The sequence below is a fragment of the Toxorhynchites rutilus genome, chromosome 2, assembly GCF_029784135.1.
Source record: "Toxorhynchites rutilus septentrionalis strain SRP chromosome 2, ASM2978413v1, whole genome shotgun sequence".
Lineage (NCBI taxonomy): Eukaryota > Metazoa > Arthropoda > Insecta > Diptera > Culicidae > Toxorhynchites > Toxorhynchites rutilus.
This window is the reverse complement of record NC_073745.1, coordinates 202291742-202308379: the sequence shown is the minus strand read 5'-3', so window position 1 is coordinate 202308379 and position 16638 is coordinate 202291742. Positions and strand designations below refer to the sequence as shown.

The window sequence follows — 16638 nt, the reverse complement described above, 5'->3', positions numbered from 1 at the left end:
ACTGATGAAAAAAAGCACAATATAGATTTGCGTGAAAAAAAAACACCATTATCGGATCGATTCTCAAACTTGTCCGATCAGCTCGCGAGTTCTCGAACGAATGAAAAACTACTTATCTAACTGGAAATAAATATGTCTACCCTAATCCAAAGCCGTTACCTTGAAAAAAAGTTTTATAATTATTAAAAATTACTACCGAACTTCGGAGTCAATGTTGGCAACTTTAGGAGCGCTTACTCCATTTTTCGTCCGTAATAATCATCCCAGTCGGCAGACTGTGCATAGTTTGTGACCAATTTGAGTTTACATCTTCGCTGTTGGATGTTCCCGTGCCAACGAGAAGCCGCCCCGCACGAAGGAACGAAAATATCATAGCCGCAATTGAATCCATCCGAAATGATCCAAATCAGTCGATTGCACGGCGTTCTCAAGAATTGGGCATCTCCCAACCTCATTGTGGCGTATTTTGCGAAAATATCTTTGGCTACATCCTTACACGATCAAATTGACTCAAGAACTAAAGCCACTTGACTATATGAAGTGCCGAAACTTCTCCGATTGGGCTCTAGCGAATCTTGAAGAAAATGATGGTTTTCATCACAAAATCATCTTCACGGAGAGGCTTATTTCTGGCTGAATGGCTTTGTCAACATGCAAAATATGCGTTAGGCGAATCCACATGTGCTTCAAGGAATACCATTGTATCCGTAAAAAAAATACTGTTTGGTGTGGTTTTCATGACGGCGGAGTGATTGGGCCGTATTTTTTTCAAATGAGAACGACCGACATGTTACCGTCAATGAAGAGCACTGTCGTGACATGTTAGAAGACTACTTCTGGCCGGAATTGGAAGATTTGAATATCAATGATATGTGGTTTCAACAAGACGGTGCCACTTGCCCCACAGCGCATGCTACAATGGATTTATTGAAAAGTAAATAAGGTAAACGTGTTATTTCGAGAAATGGTCCATGTGTTCATGCGATTTGACGCCAATGGATTTCTTTTCATGGGGTTATGTCAAGTCACTAGTCTATACCAACAAGGTGACTTTAACTAACTCAGAAATAACATCCAATACGAAATTTGCAACATTCCGGTCAACATGTGTGGCCGAGTAGTGGAAAGTTGGGTCCAACGGATCGATTGCTGTGAACGGGCCAGTGGTGGTCAAGTGACCGAAATCGAATTTCATCCTTAATATGTAAGAGTTGAACCAGAATAAATTTGAACTCAATATCTCAAAAAGCCTGTGTTTTATTCAAGAAAAAGTTGACAATCAAGGTATTGAAGTCTGCGTCTTGTTAGAGCCCCGCAATTGCAGAGAAAATGTTCCTAGGTATCGCTTTCGGCATTACAAGAACAACAAATATCATTAATATCAAGACGATTTTCTCGCGTCCGTGTGGGAATCCTATGCAAACTATCATTGTCTTTCCTTTTCACTCTTGCAGAGAGCCCTCCACCGAATGTGAGAGACTACCTCGCTCTCAGTAGCCTAGGTGTTGTCGACGTTTCTCTCCTTCCATATGAACGTTTTCTTTCTGTCATATTCTCGAGCCTATACATAGCTGCTATATTTTTTTTCTCCATACATCGCTTCCGGGTAGCAAGTTTCGCTCAGCTATGAAATCGTATTTCTCTATCGGCTTCGTATTTTCTTAAACGAGCGCTACTTACCTTTGTGTATTTACTTTGCCCTCACCTTAATTACACTGAGATAATTGAATACTTTGTAATTGTTAATTTATTTATTAATATGAGACATCTATCTACTACAATATTCCGTACCTCTACTCTAATAATTTTGAATAATCAGTTGTTCATTGATAGATATGGTAAATAAAATAATCGTTGAATCGTGCTGGTCTTCTCACATTAGAATGGTGACGAAGTGTGGTTTTGTTTGGAATATGTTGGTTGGGTTGCAGTGTATTTTTTGAAGACTGTACCTGGTGCTGCTCCAGATAATCATCTGTCAATTGTTTCTCCGAGTCCTCATCCAGAATTATTGCCAGTCCGCTGCGATCTGCGTGTTGATGAACGCTGTCTTCCCCTGAATCTTCCGAAAAATTAAGCTCCTTTGCCGGTGGGGCCAGTTTCACATCTTGTACATTTCTTGCATACTGCACGCCATTGCTACTCATGATTACAACTTTTGCACCAGTTCTAGTGATTACAGTGAAGCGTTCGGAAGAAAATGTTGGATCACTTTTGTGTTTTCTTTGCTGGCTCATCAGTACGACATCGCCAACCTTGATATAACTTTCTTTCGCACCTCGTGACTGATCTGCGTAATGTTTGCTGTAAAGCTTTGCTTCAGCATCCAATTCCTTAATATTGTCCCTGTCTAATCCCTTCGAACGAGACTCGGTCCAGAGAGTTGGAAAAGTGCCACGATATTTGTACCCGACCATTAACTCGAATGGTGTAACCATCAGTCTCGCATGTGGAATTAGCGTGTTGTGATTGTGCACGAATTTATCCAAGCTCATACGCCAATTGGTACCATCAAGTGTCGATGCTGATACAGCCTTTATGATGGACTGATTTTGGCGTTCCACAAGCCCATTTGTTTGGGGACACAGTGGTATCGATTTCCGGATATGAACGCCCTTATTTTCCCAGAACGAACAATACGTAGAGCTATTAAAAGGTGGTCCGTTGTCGCTCTGCAGGATGTAAGGACAACCCCAAAGCTTAAAAATATCGCACAGTGCAGCGTTTGTAGCTTCTGCTGTTTTGCCCCTCATTTCGACTACGGAGAGGTAACGAGAGTAAGTATCGACCACCGTTAGGAAATCCCCTGTTCCATATCCCGGAATAGAGAGGAAATCCGTTTGTATTATTTCCCAAGGTCCTTCAGGAAGATTACGTGATGAAATGGGTAATGGACGATTTTTCTTGGACAACATGCAACAGGTTTGACAATCTTTCACAAACCGTTCTGTTTCTGCAGCCATTCTAGGCCACCAAAAGAACTCGCGCATTATCCTTTTCATGGCAACCTCTCCCACGTGTCCTCCATGAGCAGATTCCATAGCCTTTGATCGAAGTGAGTTGGGTAAGACAATTTTGTCATCTTTGCATACCAAGGTGCCTAGATAGTGTAGATGCTTCTTCTGTGCTTCGTATCGCCTTAGTTCGCGAGGCCATTCATCGTTCTTCAATGCTTTGCATAGTTGTATCAACTCTTCATCCAGTTCCGCAGCCACTTCGATTTCTCCTAGAGAGATGTCCATATTTCCTGTGTCTAATGCAAACAGCACGTGTTCGTCGGCACTATCTTCAAAAGGTTCTGCGTCTTGAGACATCTTCATCAGCCTTGATAATACATCCGCAACGTTATCTTTGCCAGGAACTCGCTCAATCGTGAAGTCGAAAGGTTGTAGGCGTAACGCCCACGCCTCTGCTCGCGAAACTGCTCGTTTCCCAATCCGATGTTCCCTTCCAAAAATAAATTGGTTAGCTTCGGCATCCGTCCGTATAATGAAAGTCCTTCCGGACAAATAGTACGCGAAGCGATTCACGCCCCATACTACAGCCAGAGCTTCTCGGTGGGTCTGCGGATATCTCTGCTCAGTTGCTGTTAATGCTTTCGAAGCACATGCGATGATTCTCGGTATTCCATTGTCGTTAAACTGCACTAAGACTGCTCCCAGGCCGATAGCCGACGCATCAACGAAAAGTTCTGTTTTGTCAGCGGTATTGAAGTATCCGAGAGTTTTAATTGCCTCCAATGCTTCGCACTTGAACGTTTGAAACTCCCGTTCTTCTTCTTCGGACCAGTAAAATTTAATGGAGTTGGCCAACATTCGTAACTTTTCAGTTTTGGTTGCTCGATGTGGCACAAACTTATCGACGAATGTTACAAGGCCCAGAAAGCTCTTTACTTCCGCTACCGTTTCTGGCCTACGGAAATCTCTTATGGCGCTCATCTTCTCCTCTTCGATCTGCCATCCGTTTGCAGTGAGCCTAAAACCCAGGAACCTGACCGATTGGCTCTTGAAAACACACTTCGAAGCGTTTATTTTTACGTTGTGTTCTTGCAGACACGCCATTACCGTATTAAGGTTTTCGTCGTGCTCTTCTTGTGTTTTTCCGAAAATGAGGATATCGTCTAAATAGTTCTTTACTCCCTTACAACCCGCCAGAATTTTCCTCTGAAGTACCTCCTGGAAAATGTCTGGTGCGTTGCATAATCCAAAAGGAAGCCTTACGCACCGGTACATTCCAAACTCCGTGCAGAAGTTTGTAAGGTGGCGACTGTTCTCGTGAAGTTCAATGTGAAAGAACGCATTGGACATATCAATAGTCGAGAACCACTGCGCACCATCTAGTTCCGCCAGAATCTTCTCTAGACATGGCATGGCAAATGGAGATCTTTGGATGTAGCTATTCGGGCCTCTGAGGTCTATCACTAATCTGATATCGTCCTTGCCCTTAGGTATAGCCAGCATCGACGAGCAAAATGTATCCTCCATTTCGTGTGTTACCCGTTCAATGATGTTCGCTGCGAGGAGTTGATGCAACCGTTTCTCAACCATAGGTTTAACGGCTATCGGGATATTCATGAAAACGTTGCGACAAGGCGGCCTGGTCTGGTCATAGCTCAACTGTATCGGCGGGATATTAAATTTTGGAAAAACTTCGTCCATCGTAACCGATGCAATCTCACGTGGATCGTACCACGAGTGTGTCGAAGACTTTACTGAGTTAACAGGTACTTGTAGACCTAGCAACAGAACGCTATATCGGGTAGCAGTTGATCTTCCCAGCAACGATCTACATTCCTTGACAACGTAGAATTTTTCTAGTAAACTTGGACGGTCGTCTGATATATGCAGAAAAGCCTCAAAAGTGAACGTAACTGGTATTTCACCTTCCGTCGCATATGCTTTCAACGGTCGGTCAGTACTATACTGTATATTGAACAATTCCTTTCTGTATCTACGATCGTTGCGCAATAAATCAAAGCGATCATGTGTTAGAGTGTTGACTTGGGCTCCAGAGTCAATAAGGAACTCACACTCTAATCCTGCAACCTTTGCCGTAATTATCCCATCATCCGTCGAAGTTTTTGGCATCAAAAGTGTTGCAATATGCAACTGCAAAAAAAAAAACATTGTACTGAGGGAACGAATGAGATGCTGAATCAGTAACATTGATGTACAATGAAAAGAAATTTCGTTATATTCGTTTTATTTCAATAAGTAATCGAGTTCATATCAAATGATAAATAGCATATTTAAATTCAATGTAGATCAAATGTGTACTACGATACGTTACATATCCGGATCACCTACCCCATCCTCAGCAGCATTCTCATCAGCCTCGGCCACCGGATTCAAGTCGATCGAAGCAATCTTACCAACAGTGTTATCCGGATTAACACCTTCGGATCTGCGATGATTTTCCTTCTTGATTGGTGGACGGCATGCTCTCTTAAGGTGACCTTTACGTCCGCATTTGAAACATGTCGTATCAATTGCGAAACAGCCATCTGCGTGGTGGTCGGTACCATTGCATCTGTAACAGCTGTATGACTCATTTCCTTGAGAGTTTCCAAATCTCCTCTGATCTGGTGGCAATCGAGATCCGGTTCTGAAGGGTCCAGCGTACGGATGTCCTAACCTTCCCCGAGTTGACGCTGGATGCCGATAAACTCCACGTCTTGATGGGCCTGCTTTTGGATATGGATTACCAACAGCCGCCACTTTAGCTGGTTCAGGCTTACCATGCTTCAACCGGTAGTATTCTTCATTCATAGCTACCGCCTCGATTTCACGAACCACGTCCACCAAATCAGTGAACGTCCCCGGTCGATTGACCATCTTGAGGGCCGCTGCCCTTACGTCCTTGTTGCTTGCATGGCCGGCAACAGCATTCACGATCTCGTCGAACTCTTTTCCTTCCTGAAAGTCACACAGGCGGGCTGTGGAACCAACTCTCATAACAAACGCCAAATCCGTTTCTTCCGAACGCTGTATAATGAGTGCGAGTTTGCGGCGTTGGAGCATAGCGTCGGAAGCTGACCCGAAATACGTCTTCATCCTGAACAGGGCATTCGAAAACGGAAGAGTCACTTCATTTGGGGCTTCGGCACTCGACTTTGTATTCTTGAAGATTTCCAAGAGAACCGGTCCCGCCTTAACCTTGAAAACGATGAACCTTGTACGCTCGTCCTGTACCCCCGCTAGTTTCAGAGTGTCGGATAGAAGATCAATCCACGATTCATAATCACGGCGCCCAATTTGCTCACCAGCGAAGGCAGGCTTACACTCTGGAACGTTGATGGAAGTAACGGACATTTGGTTCATCGAAGACATGAACCGAGACATTTCCATTCCCATCGAATTTCCCTGAAGCGGAGTACTTACGGGGTCAAGGTTAACGGGAAATCCAACCCTGTTTGTTTCCGCTTCTACATCGTTACAATGCTGCGGAGTACTGGTAGGACCGTTATCTCTTACGAAATCACTGCTATGTAAACTTTCGCTACGAGGTGCTGTTAGACTTGTTTGCAAAGCTCTGATTGTCTCGTTGGCAACTTCTAATTGCTTACTCATTTTGATCCTGGAAGCTTTTTCGTTAGCCAGTTCCTGCAAGATAACGTCGAGTTTCTTCTTCTTCGTTTTTCTGTAAAGGTCAAATACAAATAATAGAGCTTCATTAGAGACGCTGAATACAAAATCAACCATAATCTTTATCAGGCAATTAAATTCCCTAATTGTTGGACACACTCTCAATTATCTTCAATACAGGAAATTCAATTGCTTCATTTTTTTTTTTCCAATTGCTCTTCTTTCAAACCAAGAGTCCAAATGCTCCTTTATCTTTCCTTGGAGTCCGATCGCTCCTTTTTTTTTTTTTTTTTTTTTTTTTTATTAAACGAGAAGTCCAAATACTCCGTTTCTACCGACGGAGTCCAATTGCTCCGCTATATTTACTTAGAGTCCAGTTGCTCCCTTTTTTTTTTTTTTTTGCTGGGAGTCCTACTGCTCCGCCATTTTCCATTCGCTCTTTTTCTTAAACCTGGAGTCCAATTGCTCCATTTTCCAAACTAATTCAAGGCCCAAAGACTCCACACAGCTATTCAATTTTCACAAGTTATCATTAAGGAAGCTGCACTCTGCGCAGTAGATATAATGTACCAAATTGACACGAAATTTATCTAATTTACACTGTTTTCCTATTCTCACTATTCACTATTCCCTAAGCCATGCTGTGTTTCCGATCGTTGGTGGCCACAATTCTACTTACCGGTCGGAAGCGTTCACTGCGCCATTGTCGTGACCCTTTGACGCCATCGCGGCTTTCTAAAATAAATTACCGGAATAGCAGAAACTGCGTGCTATCACGCCAAACTTAACCAACAGAATGTCTGTGGAGTTCCAGTCTCCCGATCAAAAACCCTTCCTCATCTCTCTCCCGATTCTCTCTGCAGGTTCATTTCTCTCGGCTTCGTATTTTTTTCTGAAATGAAGCAAGACGATTTTCTCGCGTCCGTGTGGGAATCCTATGCAAACTATCATTGTCTTTCCTTTTCACTCTTGCAGAGAGCCCTCCACCGAATGTGAGAGACTACCTCGCTCTCAGTAGCCTAGGTGTTGTCGACGTTTCTCTCCTTCCATATGAACGTTTTCTTTCTGTCATATTCTCGAGCCTATACATAGCTGCTATATTTTTTTTCTCCATACATCGCTTCCGGGTAGCAAGTTTCGCTCAGCTATGAAATCGTATTTCTCTATCGGCTTCGTATTTTCTTAAACGAGCGCTACTTACCTTTGTGTATTTACTTTGCCCTCACCTTAATTACACTGAGATAATTGAATACTTTGTAATTGTTAATTTATTTATTAATATGAGACATCTATCTACTACACTATGTTTCGATGAAGGTATTTACTCGGACAGTGTCATGTTTTAAGATCACTAAATGTGCTGAAGTTATTCTCATTAAGTCACAGCAATTGTAGAATCATTTCAATACTCGGCGTGATCTTTTTTTTTCTTCTGACTGGTTAAGTTTTGCCAATTGGCCATCACTTTCCGGTCTTCCCATTTCTTCAGATCAATCAGAAATTCCACTGAATAGGTCTGTACTAGTGAAGAGTGAGTTTGAACCATATCTTGCAAGTTCATCTACTTGTTCATTTCCCTCTATATCGGAATGGCCAGGAATCCAGTGCAGTTGTATCGAACTTATATGACCTAGCTACAGTAAAAGGCAAATGCATTCCCTGACAATTTTTGAAGAGTACTTAAAACCATTAGGAGCTTTGAGTGCCGCTTGATTGCCTAGGAAGATGCAGACATGAACGTCTCTAGTTTCTATTGAGGCAGACATCTATATAGCTATTTCTGTCTGAAAAACGGTTAGCTAGTTCCACATAGCTACAGCAATTTTTATTCCAGGACCATATACTTCAGCATCTGTTTTGATCCCATCTTTGAACACTGTGAACACCCTCATCTCATACTGAACGGGAAAGTTCGATCACTCTGTATGGGATGTCATAATTAGTGCTAGGTTCCAACCCTTCACTGTTCTTCTCTGTGGAAGGTCCAACGGGTAAGAGATTCAGGATGCTCAAATGTCCAGTTTTGTCCCCGTCTAATATTTTCATCCATGTTTTTTAGTTTTAGCACTTTTCATAGATTCTAACTGAACATGTTGACTCAAAGGTAACAGGTGAAGGATAGCCTCAAATGCCTTTGAGGGCGTGCTTCGCATTGCTCCAGTTATACTAATGCATGCCCATCGTTGGAGTTTGTTTAGCTTTTCATTAGGTATACATAGTCCCCTTAGTCTTTGGCCACCACACTAATGAGGCATGGACTATCCTAGGCCGCACAATGGCAGTGTGGACCCACAAAACTATTTTTGGTTTTTGGTTTTGGGTCCGAACACCTCTATCACATTGGTGACAGTTGATTTGGGCACTTTTAACGATTTCGCAATTAAATACAACTAAATAACAAGGGAACAACATGAAATAATAAAATCGTCATTTTCAAATACATGGCGGACTCGATTATACCGTTTTGTCTCAAATTCCGAACACTTCATTTTTAAATGTAAATTTACTGAACTTTAATATTTTCAATAATTGAATGATAAATACCCTGACATTCTTTGTGGTGTAGACTTCGTTTTAACATCATTCACAGGTATCGATACTATATATAACTTATAATACTAAGCATTTGCAAAAAAGTGACTGTCAAAACCAGCGATAAAATGTTCGCGATAGCAAATTCGGAATTTGAATCAAGTTTCGACGCACAAAATCCAAATTTTCGGGAGTGTTATATTTTTCCAAAGAAGTATAGCTAATTCGATCGATCATCTAAATCGGTCATGATTTTCATGATTTTTTTTCTTAAAATTGCATTTTGGGTGTTCGGAATTTGAGACAAATGTAAAATATTTTTAGTTTTTCACCATGAATATGAGTTTATAAATTAATTTTATGGTGGCCAAATAAAAGAAAAGGCTTTATTGTATCCAAAAACTACATTAATTTCGCGAAAAAGTATCATTTTGAGTGATGAGACACTGTTTAATGGCCAAAAAAGTTCAAGTGTTCGGAATTTCAAACAATCGGTATAAAGTTTCTGATTTCTTTTCAATCCTCAAATCGAGTCAAAAAAAATTTTTTTGAATCGTTTTTTTATGCATGTATGTTTGTTTTTTTTTTGAATATAAATAAAGAATTTAATTTTTGATTCATCCCCTTCTAGTTAGAAAACACCTATCTCACATGATAAGAAAAAATTATCCAGATTCTCTCAGGAGATGATAGACGATCATATTTGATGAAAATAATCCTTTTACGCATATGTTCGAATTTCAACAAGGCAGAGTTATTGAACTTTTTTTCGTTTCGGACTCTGTTGCCTCAAACTGGCGCTACATGAAAAAGCACACTACGGAAGACGATTCTGTTGCTTTCATCTGAAAGATGAGAAAATTTAGAACAGCATATAGTAGTAGAACATCTAAATTAGTGGATTTTAATAACATTTTGGAAGTGAAAAACTTAAAAGTTAATAATTTTTAATGTGTTATGATTTAAATTGACGCTCTACAATTAGTTCTTTTACACCCAAGTTCTATACTTCTTAATTTGGCTGCAATAATCTTCATAAATCACGATTTTTACCCCACTATACATGTGATACCCACTTAAATTTTACCTTAACGTTGAAAGGTAACAGTTTTTCTTGACATAAGCCATATTGCCATAAGCCAAACTGTATATCAAATCAAGTATAATCGAGTCCTGTATATTTAAAATATATTTTGAATATATTTGGAACCTATCATGTACTGTAGTCACTATGCCTGTAACATCCAAAAAATAAGCATGCTACCAATAATTATTTTTATGTTTCCATTATTCCATAGGCTGCTGAATCTGGGAATCTTGATGAATTCATACGGTTATACGAAGGTGATAACAGTCGACTAGCTGTGAGGGATAGCAGAAGTCGCACAGCAGCCCATCAAGCTGCGGCCAGAAACCGCGTCAGCATTCTTTCGTTCATTCATGTCCAAGGAGGCGATCTTAACGCCCAGGACATGTTCGGAAATACACCTCTTCATGTGGCAGTCGAAAATGATGCACTTGATGCGATGGAACATTTGTTGCAAATGTAAGTAATTAAAACCAATTAGTCTTCGGATTCTTCTCCTCATTAGGGCGTTGTGTTTATGTGTGATGTTAGATCAACACTGATTACGAAACACGAGTCGAACATGTATAACACATCATTTTGAATACCGTATAAGCTAACCGTGTACGATTTGTGATCCCATGATTATGTATAAATCTCACATCACGATGCGGCTTTCCAATTTTACCTTCCCTCAGACCTGTCGTAACGAACATATTGAACGAGAAGAAGCTAGCTCCAGTGCATCTGGCCACCGAGCTGAACAAAGTTAAGTGCTTGCAAGTGATGGGTAAATTTCGGGACGTTATCGATATACAGCAAGGAGGAGAGCATGGTCGCACAGCACTGCATCTAGCAGCTATTTACGATAATGAAGAGTGTGCTAGGATTTTGGTAAACACATCCGACACGCAAGTTCAAAGAATCGACTTCGATTTGTCTCTCTCTCTCTCTTTCCGTATCACAGATTTCCGAATTTGGTGCGTGTCCCCGGAAACCGTGCAACAATGGTTACTATCCTATTCACGAGGCGGCAAAGAACGCGAGTTCCAAGACCATGGAAGTGTTCTTTCAGTGGGGTGAATCCAAGGGTTGCACCCGCGAAGAGATGATTTCCTTTTATGATTCGGAAGGCAACGTTCCGCTTCATTCTGCCGTTCACGGGGGCGATATAAAGGCAGTTGAACTCTGCTTGAAATCGGGAGCAAAAATATCCACCCAGCAGCATGACCTCTCCACGCCGGTTCACCTGGCGGCGGCGCAGGTAATTGTTAGCGATAATTTCCTTACAGCAATTGTGTTTATGTTTCCTTCCTCAATCAGGGCGCGATTGAAATTGTCAAGCTCATGTTTCTAATGCAACCGCAGGAGAAACGGATCAGTTTGAACTGTACAGATATTCAAAAAATGACCCCTTTACATTGTGCAGCCATGTTCGATCATCCAGAAATTGTTGAATATCTTGTTCGTGAAGGAGCTGATTTGAATGCTTTGGACAAAGAGAGTCGCTCTCCGCTGCTGTTGGCAGCGTCCAGATCTGGATGGAGAACTGTCATGGTGTTAATCAGATTGGGGGCGAACATCAGCCTGAAGGATATCAATTCTAGAAATGTGTTACATCTTGTGATAATGAACGGTGGTCGTTTAGATGAGTTTGCAAAGGAAGTTCGCCTTACGCAATCCGAAGTTCATTTGTTGGAGTTATTGAACAAAAAGGATGACAGTGGGTGTTCGCCCCTGCATTACGCCAGCCGAGAGGGTCATATACGATCGCTTGAAAATCTTATTCGATTGGGTGCTTGTATTAACCTGAAGAACAACAACAACGAAAGCCCACTGCATTTTGCCGCACGATTCGGTCGATTCAATACAGTGCGTCAGTTATTGGACTCGGAAAAGGGCACATTCATTATTAATGAAAGTGATGGCGAAGGTCTTACTCCTTTGCACATCGCCTCTAAGGAAGGTCACAGCAGGGTAGTACAGCTTCTGCTCAATCGAGGAGCACTTCTTCACCGAGACCATAACGGACGCAACCCGCTACATTTGGCAGCTATGTCGGGTTATACGCAAACAGTTGAGTTGCTACATTCGGTGCATTCACACTTGCTGGATCAGGTGGACAAAGATGGGGTATGATGAATTAAACAACGAAGGCATCGTTTCACACATTAATTTCCGCACACTCTACTTACAGAACACCGCACTTCATTTGGCCACAATGGAGAATAAACCGAACGCAATCGTTTTGCTGTTGAGTCTAGGTTGCAAATTCCTTCATAACTACATGGATATGAGCGCAATCGATTACGCAATCTATTACAAGTATCCGGAAGCAGCACTGGCAATGGTAACCCACGAAGAGCGAGCTGCCGAAGTGATGGCGCTCAAATCCGATAAACATCCGTGTGTAACCTTGGCATTGATTGCGTCGATGCCACAAGTCTTCGAAGCTGTGCAGGATAATTGTATAACCAAGGCGAACTGCAAGAAAGATTCGAAGAGCTTTTACGTAAGTTCAAAGGGGAAAGGGGAAAAGTTCTCGACATGGTGGAGAAGAAACGAACATTTTTTTAGTTTTCTGTAACAACGTAATTTCTAGAAACTCCCGTTCCTCGAAAAGTGGCTCTTCAGAATAAGAAGTTATAGTTACAGTTGAATCAATCATTTAAAATATAGCTCATCGCTAGCTACAACTTGTTCCCATCTTTCTGGCAGCGCTTGAATCTATATAAATAAAAATGGAAGGCCAAATGTGTTGGTAAGCGGAAAACCCGAGGAAGGGAAGGTCCGATTTGAGCCATTTTTATTTTGTTGTATTCGTCTCTTCCTGTAGATCAATATAGTGGAGAGAAAAATCGGAAAATTTTCGGAAAACTCTGAAGCAAGGTCGGAAAGTTCGGAAAATTGAATTTCCATATGTTCTACAATTACATCGTGATAAGCGATGTTAGCCCAATTGATGTTTGCACTAACGAAATTGAGCTTTGTTCGAAAGTGGAAATGGATTTTCAAGCGAAATAACGCACCCCTTTATCTTCTATCTATATAAATAAAAATGGAAGGACAAATCTGCTGGTAAGCGGAAAATGCGAGGAAGAAATGGTCCAATATGAGCCGTCTTTACTTTGTTATATTCGTCTCTTCCCGTAGATCAATGTTATGTTATGGTTAAAATTTTGAAATTTTATCGAACATGTATTCCATGTAACGGAGAAACATGTTATTCGCAAGTGAATCAAGAATCTTGAGCGAAAATTGTGTTTGAAAATAAATGCATATTATAATGACGAGTTTTGGTAGAAGTAATAGGAAAATTTTAGCAAAAATAAATTGTAAAGAGCCAATTAGAAGATCAATCAATGGCGAGTTCTGCGATTGAACCCACTAACGATCGCTTATTAATGAAGCCCGAATATTCGAATGAGTTCATATCAAACAAATTTTTTTTGGGCGAGACGAAGTTCGACGGGTCAGCTGTAAAACCGAATAAAAACCGTAATCAAAAAAAAATGCAACAGATAAAAATGATCACCAAATGTAAAGTCGGATATTTTTGAAACTCTCAGGAAATAAATAAACACATATAAGCTATGTTTTTGCAAAGTTCGTTTATTCTACCTCCTCTACCAGGGCAAAATACCGGCACCTTGGACTTAAACTACGCATCAAATCCTGTGCAACACTTGCGCGATCTTTCTTACACACCTTCATCCACTCTCTCTTCAATTCCTGGTCTTATTTGAAGACATTCCCCGTTTTCCAGTTCCGGTTTCCGTTTCTCACCAAGTACTTCTTGGCAGATTTGTCGACCTTCTTCTTCCGGAACATCCAGGCGGGACTTGCCGACGAAAAACTCCATGCCGGAGATCTGCTTGGCATCCGCTTTGATGTACGTCTCGTCGTCCCTTACGAAGCGTTTCGATTGCACCAACTGCACGGAACAGCTTCCTTGTGCGAGATTTGGCCACCGTATTCTGTTTATCAGTTCGGTTGGGCGACTTCCTTATCCTGAATACGTGAAGACCGGCCCGTTTCATCATCTGCTGAACGAATCAGACGGAAGAATTGACCACGTTCCGAATCGAAAGGTTCGGATTGCGCTTGAAGTAATCTCTCACCTTCTTTTTCTTCACGGGGACGGTCGTCTTCGCTTATCTTCCGCTGCCAGCTCGGCGCTGGGTCGTCTAGGTCTCCTCGGACGATTTTACCACACGGAACATGGTCGAATGGTCGATTCTCAACTGTTCGCCTGTGAGACTGGACTGGATTTTCCACGAACGCGCCCACATTTTTTGTTAAAGCACTTGTTGGAAGTCATCTTGATAACCACTTGACAGATCGTGACGAAATTTTGCACATGTAAACATTACACTGATAAAATATATTTGACACAAATATTCAATTATCCGAAGCCGAACTTTTTTATCGATATTTTTGTGAACTCTGTCAGTACAAGGCAACGTTACGTTAAATATTTCGGTCGTATTTTTATGTTCGATGTTCGACATTGTTTGCCTCTGTTGATAATTAAAGAGTGACAAACAAAATACACCCAAACTAGCGTTGGCTGAAAAAATTCCATCTTTAGCAGAAATAATGCCATTTCGTGTGCAGGAGGATCAAATGCGCAAATAGTTTAAAAAAGGTTTGTATGTATGGGAGCATTTTTCATCTCTTTTAGGATTGTACCAAAAAAAAGTCCATATGATATCAATGGGAATCGAACTAAGGCCAGATGGAGTGCAAGGCGAGCACATCTCAAATTAACATCTTGTAAAAATAATCAAATTGACCGATAATATTCGAATTTGGTACCGAAATTTGGGATAACACAACAAAATTATTATATTATATGTTTCATTAGTAGTGACGAGAACTTTTCCCCTTGCTCCATGTAGAGCGTAGTCTGATGGGTCTGATCTCTCTTCATTTAACACAACGACGAATATAATAACAGCAAAATGTTTAGATTAAATATTCCTTCAGCTGTCTGCAGTGTCCAGCGCTGTATGCTCAGATGGACTCGCAAACCGGAGAAGCGGTACAGATATCTAAGCCGATTCCCCTTCCGGCGCTGAACGTAAGTTCGATTGATCGCAACAGCAACATGTCTCGCCGATAGTTAACTGTTATTTGTTCAATTTCCACGTTGATTATTTATTATATTCCTGCTAAAAGGTACCCTTGAGTGTTCGCTAAGTTATCAAGCCCATAAATATTATACTTTTTGCCGTATGATGCTTGCCTGCAAACAGCGAAAGTCCTGACGCAACACTAGCATGAAAACAAGGACATGAAGTACCCTTTGTGCTCTAATATAATTTGCGTCGTTCCGTGTTTATGCTAAAAGCAGACTATCAAGTTCTTTTTATTATAAGTGCGCCTTTTTTCTTTACCGTTAGTACAGAGATGCCAGGTTTGAAGACATGTCTTCATTTTGAAGACATTTGACTTACTGTGAAGAAAATATGCAATATGTGAAGACATTTCGGTACGATAGCGTGCGTGGGTTTTTGGAAAATTTTATTTCCAAGAAATTCCACATATTGGGTTGGGAAAAAAGAAATGTCGTATATTGTCAATATACGACAATGGCAACACTTCAACATATCTTGTGTTGTACTTATCGCATCGGGTCATACTATACGACTATTTAAAGACGACAGTCTGTGCTACAAGTGTCGTTTTGACAGTGTTGTGATTGTCCTTTTCAGTCTCAAGTTATAGCGCGTCAAAGATGGAGTCCACCAAGCAAGAAATTCGCCACACGTTTTACTACCTGCGAGGTAAAACTGCAACGAAGGCGGCCCGATACTGTAACGATTCGCACAGCACAGCGTTGGTTTGATCGATTTCGTTCTGGTGTAGTCGCTGTCGAAGATACACCCCGTACTGGTAGGCCAATCCTCGTGGAAACCGATAAAATCGTAGAAATCATCCAAGCAGACCGGCATGTGAGCACTCGCTCGATTGGCCAGAAACTGGGTATAGACCATAAAACCGTTTGGAACCATTTGCAGAAGATTGGATTCCAATAAAAGCTGGAAACGGAACGAACTCGACCCATTTTTGAAGAAAATGGTGATTGGTGATGAAAAGTGGATCACGTACGACAACCTAAAGCGAAAAAAGTCGTGGTCGAAGCGCTGTGAGCCGGCCCAAACCATCGCCAAGCCCGGATTGACGGCCAGGAAGGTTTTGCTTTGTGTTTGGTGGGATTGGAAGGGAATCATCCACTATGAGTTGCTCAACTATGGCCAGACCCTCAACTCGGTTCTCTACTGTGAGCAGCTTGACCGTTTGAAGCAGGCGATTGACCAGAAGCAGCCAGAAATGATCAATAGGAATGGTGTTGTTTTCCACCAGGACAACGCTCGGCCTCACACATCTTTGATGACCCGCCAGAAGCTACGGGAGCTCGGATGGGATGTCCTATTGCACCCACCGTATAGT

General features: G+C 41.5%; 2 protein-coding genes across 11 annotated transcripts in view; one reads left to right on the top strand and one right to left on the bottom strand.

The window, feature by feature from the left end:
• The window catches only part of LOC129765352 (transient receptor potential cation channel subfamily A member 1), a 75181-nt gene that overhangs the window by 41121 nt on the left and 17422 nt on the right, over window positions 1–16638 (top strand). For 8 of the 10 annotated variants that reach the window (XM_055765559.1, XM_055765561.1, XM_055765567.1 and 5 more), the window contains exons 3-8: window positions 10415–10662; window positions 10881–11076; window positions 11150–11446; window positions 11506–12315; window positions 12380–12694; window positions 15155–15265. In XM_055765559.1, coding sequence (XP_055621534.1) covers window positions 10415–10662; window positions 10881–11076; window positions 11150–11446; window positions 11506–12315; window positions 12380–12694; window positions 15155–15265 — 1977 coding nt within the window. The remainder of the gene's footprint in view (window positions 1–10414; window positions 10663–10880; window positions 11077–11149; window positions 11447–11505; window positions 12316–12379; window positions 12695–15154; window positions 15266–16638) is intronic. The other 2 variants (XM_055765569.1, XM_055765562.1) reach the window with 1 other exon arrangement.
• LOC129765351 (uncharacterized protein K02A2.6-like) lies at window positions 1470–7852 on the bottom strand. Its single transcript, XM_055765558.1, has 3 exons — window positions 7264–7852; window positions 5307–6639; window positions 1470–5108 (listed from the first exon to the last, which is right to left on the bottom strand). Exons 1-3 carry the CDS (start codon window positions 7308–7310, stop codon window positions 1824–1826), a joined length of 4665 nt encoding a protein of 1554 aa, XP_055621533.1. The 5' UTR covers window positions 7311–7852; the 3' UTR covers window positions 1470–1823.